At 38.2% G+C, this 5,860-nt stretch overlaps 1 protein-coding gene across 1 annotated transcript; it reads right to left on the minus strand.

The window, feature by feature from the left end:
- Window positions 1-2,484: 2,484 nt before the first annotated feature.
- On the minus strand, window positions 2,485-5,185 carry SBSPON (somatomedin B and thrombospondin, type 1 domain containing; the record flags this gene model as incomplete). The annotated part of the gene is made up of 4 exons (XM_009704452.1): window positions 2,485-2,602; window positions 3,295-3,471; window positions 4,315-4,405; window positions 4,991-5,185. Coding segments are annotated over 4 exons (581 nt in total), but the record flags the coding sequence as incomplete, so codon positions are not given.
- Between the last annotated feature and the right edge of the window lie 675 nt (window positions 5,186-5,860).

A 5,860-nucleotide genomic window follows, 5' to 3' on the forward strand; every position in this document is an offset into this window, starting at 1 on the left:
ACCTAGTCTAGCTTTTCAGAAAAATAACTTATTTTAGTTTCAAGAGTGTCCAGCAGTGGTGCTGGCCTAAACCATGAAACAGAATAGTAATAGATATAAAACATTCATGTAATCTCACTTGGTTGGGTAATGATGATGACTTAAATGTAAAGCCTGGCCTTTTATCTACACTCAATAGATGACCTAATTTCTGAATTGTGAAAATGCTTGCAGTGATTTAAGAAAGGTCAATTATGTACATAGGGGTATTAAATGACTGGCAACATGTTTAGCTTGATAGAGGCTAATAGAGAGTCAAGCATCCTGTATATTTAAAGGGTTGTATCTCTAGTCAGATTGAGCTTTTCATCATTTTACTTCCTCCCATGTAACCCATTCTAATCTGATTTGCTTCACTGAAATTTTGGTCAGAGTTGTCATCTCTGTCAGTAACTTGTACCAAAAAATGCGTATGTGTTGGTATTGCTAATTTTACAAACTGATTCCTTTTTTTTTTGGCAGTTAAAAATATGATACTCCATGTAATTTTATATTTATAAAGGTGCTGCTTTATTTAAAGAATTAAGCTTAAATTCTAAGTGGAAGATTATTTTGAATTTACATATATGGGCATAATAGCACTTTTCATCTCGCAGAAGGGATGGCAAACGTATAGAAAGGAACAGTATGTGATACTAGCTCTTAACATCTCTTGATTATATTGTGCCACCTGCCTTGTCTTGAGAAGTGGCTTCTTCTAGACCAGCAGGAAAGGGAAAGCTCAAAAAGGAATGGCCAAAGTGGGGCTCAGTAATGAGTCTGTACTGGCATTGATAGCACAGAGACACATTTCATCTGTCTGTGCCCTCCACTGCCTCTGTCTGCAGTGACAGCAAGCAAAGATACACTGATGGGGGAAACTATCAGGGTGTCAGCTGGTCACTGTATATGTCCTGCTCACGAGAGACTGTTAACGGATGGATGACGGTACCATGCTGTCTCTCTTGATTCAGATCATCTGGAAAAGAGTTCCACAACCTCAGAAAACCCGTACTTTCCACTGTCATATTAGTGTGAATCTAGTGGCTTGAACTAACATATCACAGCATTCTTTTAAAAGTGAAATCTCTTCAATTCAGGTGTTTTCTGTATCTGTCCTTGGATGAGGTTTTTATTTTACAAGAACCTTACAAGGAAAAGCATCTGTCCAGACTGGTCATAATAAACCAAACCTCTCTGAGATACTTTTCCTGGCTAGAAAGAAAGAGATATATTCTTGAAAGCTGAAACATTCAGGAAGTATTAAGATAATCTCTCTGCTTTCTGTTTTGGGGGCCTGCTTGCATTAAGATAAAATGGTAAAGTACAATTACAAAGGTTTGTTTCACATTCTTTTTGTGGACAGGACGTCAGCCAGATCACCTTCCTCGTTCTTGCCACCAGACTCTATGGTTCCTTCTTGCAGCTGCTAGAAACGCTGGCAAGCAGTAGTTAGTCTTCAGGTTCCACAGAGATGCTACATGTCTTAACAGTACATTTTTGCAACCTTAAGGCATGATTTCTTTTTAGCAGACATTGTGAATTTCAGGATCTTGATAAAATACTGGCTTTGTCCTTCAGCAAGCAATGCTAGAGCAGCTGTAAGCCAACAATTCAGAAAGACATAGCAGGTATCTGACAAGTGAGAAAGTGCAGCATGCAGCCTCTTCAATGCTGTAACAATAAGGCAAGGTAAGTAATAGGTAACAAAACAAGGATTTGAGCTACCTGCATAGCAGTCCTGCCAGTGCTCTAATATTGCAGGTTAATCATTGTACATGAGCAGTTTTAACTAGTAATACGTAATTTCTTTTAATGTTAGCCAAGGCTTTAGTTACAAAGCCTTGTTTAGGTTCATCTGCCATAAAGTTCACAATGTGTATTAGTGACATGAATTTCTGAGCAAGATTGCTTCGTTAACAACGCTGACTAGTCATACGTCTTCATGAAAACCGCAATGTAGAGGATGAATACTTACCCATTTGTAGTATGAACAACTGTCTAGATGATACTGGGAAGGAACAAAGGATCTAAACTGAAATGTGGTTTTAGCTCTCAAACTTTCATTTTTATTCACCCTTGCTATTTAGTGATGACAATAACTATTGTCAGACTTGGGAACATTTGGCTGGCTCACTACTGAGTAGGAACATTGCATGTAGACAGGAGTGTGGCCAGTATAGAACAAGAACTTGAGGAAAAACAGCTACTATGGTTAGAAACATTAGCTCTTTAATTACAAAAGAAAAGCATGGAAACATACTTTTAGTGTTATAATGCAAAGATCAGTCTTTCTGTTTTGTATTAAGGCAGACAGAGTTTCCCAAAATGCTTCTTCCAAAGTTCTGACTCCTTTAAAGTTTCTTTAGGCTCCAGAAAATGCAGCAGAACGGTTTGGCTTTATTGGCATTTGTGTTAATTTTCTTAATCTTTTTGCTGTTGCTGTTTTAAAGGTCCTTTAAAATTTTATGTAAAAATAAAGCTATGCACAAAGGGACATGAACAGTGCTCCAATTGCCGAATCTTCTTCCAGGTTCCTTGGCACCAAGGGTTGCCAACAGCTTCCCAGTGTAAGATTTTATCTCTGAAATGTGACAATAAATGAGGAATTAAAACACTGAAAACTCTATATTTCATGTTATTAGGTTGTGTTGTATAACATGTCAGAAGATTGGATTTGCCTAATAATGTAAGGCTTTAATTAGCTGATCTAGCTCTTAAAATGCTTTCTGGAGGAGGCACTATATTCCTAAGTATACAGGATGGTGGACTGAGTAGCTGCTTGTACAGATATTGAATAGTATGCATATTAATAAATATATAGATCAAATAAAAATCTGTTTCAAATATTAAATATCTACTTTCAGAATTACTGTTCTAGAAACCAGGTGTATAGGTTTGAGAGAAGTCCTGATCCACCACTGTTAAACCTGAAATCAGCTTTGGATTATGGCAGGGAATACCATTTCTAAGTAAAAGTGCCCGTAGCTGTAAAAAGACCTCTTGCACTACAGAAGTTGCATCATCCCTTCACAACCATAAGTAAAGCATTCAAAGCACTGAACTCTTATATTGAAATTATTTCCCAATTTTAACTAGGTTTTAAAAGCAATTTCTGTGAGAACTGAAAGGGTAAATCTTCTGAGCTCTACGAGTGTTAGGAGCTTTTCATTTTTTAGGTATAATAAATGCAGCTTTTAATGAGGCCTTGAGAAGTCTTAACTTCTGTACTGGATTTTGCTACAGAAGAGACAGCAAAAAAATGGCTTTCTGTACCCATCTGCATTATGGCCATCTCCAAAACAACGATGAGTGTCAGTATTCATAGCTGGAGGCTGGCAAGCCACACACACAGTATGTCCTTCTCGTAGGTACTGCATCCATCGAGCGTACGGACGATTCTCCAAAGCACAGTGGTGTGAAAGTGATTCTGTTTTAAATTCCACACAGTATCTGCTCAGAAGGAAAAGTACTAAGTTAGTTATGATAGATAAAGCACAAGCCAGGTATACACTTTAAATGTCCTTACATATCATACGGGTGGTATTTGTGAAGTGCAAGTTAGACATCATCATAACATCATTGCTTATAAGTCTGTTTCTGAGCCTAACCTAATTAATGGATTCTTAAAAACATTACGCAAACTATTTCTCAGTCCATGCCCCAGTCCAGTGCTTTATGTGTAATCTCACTTTCTGGTTGTGTCCTGTATTCTTAAATTATATTGAAAAACAGATCTCAGTAACCCGTCTTTTTTCTTTTATGATGCTAAAAGAGAAAATGGAAAAGAGGCTTTAAGAATACCAATGGCCTGTATTGTTCTGGAGAAAGTAGCATAGGGCAAAGTGTTACAAGCATTAAACCCAGTAAGAGCCTAGTTTAAACTTCATAACCATTCTCTACTGGTAACCAAACAAAATTTTTTACTGCTTGTCTCAATTAACTTAAAAAAAAGTCTCTTGAGACCAATGACATTGAGCCCATTTTGCTGTTCAGAGACCTATGTCTAATTGCTCAGACTCACACTTACGGACACATTCGGCTTTGGTTTAGCATTATTTACCGTTTGCTTTCAAAAGCAGCTATCCTCAGATTTGCCATGACCCCAATGTCTTATTCAGGACAATTAGCAAGTAATAAAAAACATCTAGAACATGCAAATGAACTGCAGGAGAGAAAAACAGTACAAGCTATAGCTTATTGTTTAATTATTGCAAATTTAATTACAATTTTTCTCTGTAGCCAGCTATTTTATATTGAACAAGATGACCCACATGCAGACAATAAATAGATTACCCAGCTTCCTCTTTGTCTGAAGGCCAGAGAGAAGATGTTGCTCGTCGTTTTCTCTCTTTACCGTATTCAGAAGTGGTTATGAAAGCAGGGACTGAGGAAGAAAGCAGTTACGGTAAGGCAGCAAGACAGAGTTGAGTCATATTTCAATTACTGTTACAGTGGGTGAATGAATCAGGAGTTTGTGGATGGTGGTGCTGACTGACTTTATTGAAAAAGTGATAAAACGTTGGCAACATCAGACCTCAACCCCCTTCCCTACAGCTAAGCTCTCTCCTTATTCAGAAGAAATATATCTAGAAATGCATGCCATCTAGTCTGTGAGGAAATAGGATGTGCTGGAATCCTACAAAGAGCTCCATCTCCTGTTTCATGCTCTAACTTTGCACAGAAATAATTTGATACTTACTGAGGGGCTAAAATTAAGAAACTGAAGGAATGCATGCAGCTTAGTTGATACAGAAATTAAGAAATAGATATAGAAATAGAAATTAAGAAAAGCCTGAGTAGGAAAAAATTGTAAGAATAAAGAGCAGTATGACATAGAAAGTAAGGTTTTAAAATTGTGTTTTTAACCAGCTAGCTGCAGATAGATGCTTTTTTTTCTGTTCATTGCCATCAGTAAAATTTTTGAAGGCTCTGATGGGCACAACGTACAGATAAATCAAAGAGAGAATACCATGTTCATGGCCGCAGTCCTCTCCCTGGTAAGTCAGGTATTCCAGGCAACCAGCCTTCTCCTCTAGAGCAGGACAAGGTTCCCCACCATTTTTAGGTTCCTGTTGTACATAACGCCTACGTATCCGCAGACCAGGTTGACATTGTTCTGCACAGCCACTCCAGTGACTCCACTCCCCCACAACACATGGAAGAGCTGCAAAGCAGTATTAAAACATTACTAGTAGCCAAGACCTCTTTTTTATCCTAACTGCTCTCAAAAAGCTTGAGCAATAAGACTGTGCCTGGTTTTTTTTCGTTTACATACTTTCATTTATAGGGTTTTCAAATTTAAATTTTAAATTTAAATTTATGCTGTTCTAGGAGTTTGCATCTTCAAATTTCACATTCAAACCTACCTGAAGTGTTTGGCTCCCCATTCCATCCCTTGTCGAGAAAGAAACAGCTCCTCCTGGAAACTTTTCACTACAGCTGTGGGATGCTTCTGTACCCTCTTTGGAAGCACATGGCACTAGCCCCAAAGGAGACCAGCTCATGGATTATCTAGACTAGTGAGTGGTCTGACCTACCTTGGCAGTTCCTACACACCAGATTTTGTTTAAAGGCTGCAACATCAAGTAGCAGAATTCAGGAAGCCTTTCAGCCCTCTTGATTCCCCTCAGATTGATTTTTAGCCCCTTCTCCTCAACACTGAAAGTAGTTCCACTGCCACAGCTTTGTTGCCCTGTTCTAACACAGAGTGTCCTGCTCCACGGTCCTTGCTGCAAAGACAATTTTTGGTGATAATTTTAGTTTTGTTTAGTCTCAGAAGAACGCAGGGACACGTGTAGAGTTGTGTTTCCGTGTCTGTATAGCTACTGATACAGATAGA

The sequence above is a fragment of the Cariama cristata genome, unplaced genomic scaffold (genome assembly GCF_000690535.1).
Source record: "Cariama cristata isolate BGI_N322 unplaced genomic scaffold, ASM69053v1 scaffold20047, whole genome shotgun sequence".
Classification (NCBI taxonomy): domain Eukaryota; kingdom Metazoa; phylum Chordata; class Aves; order Cariamiformes; family Cariamidae; genus Cariama; species Cariama cristata.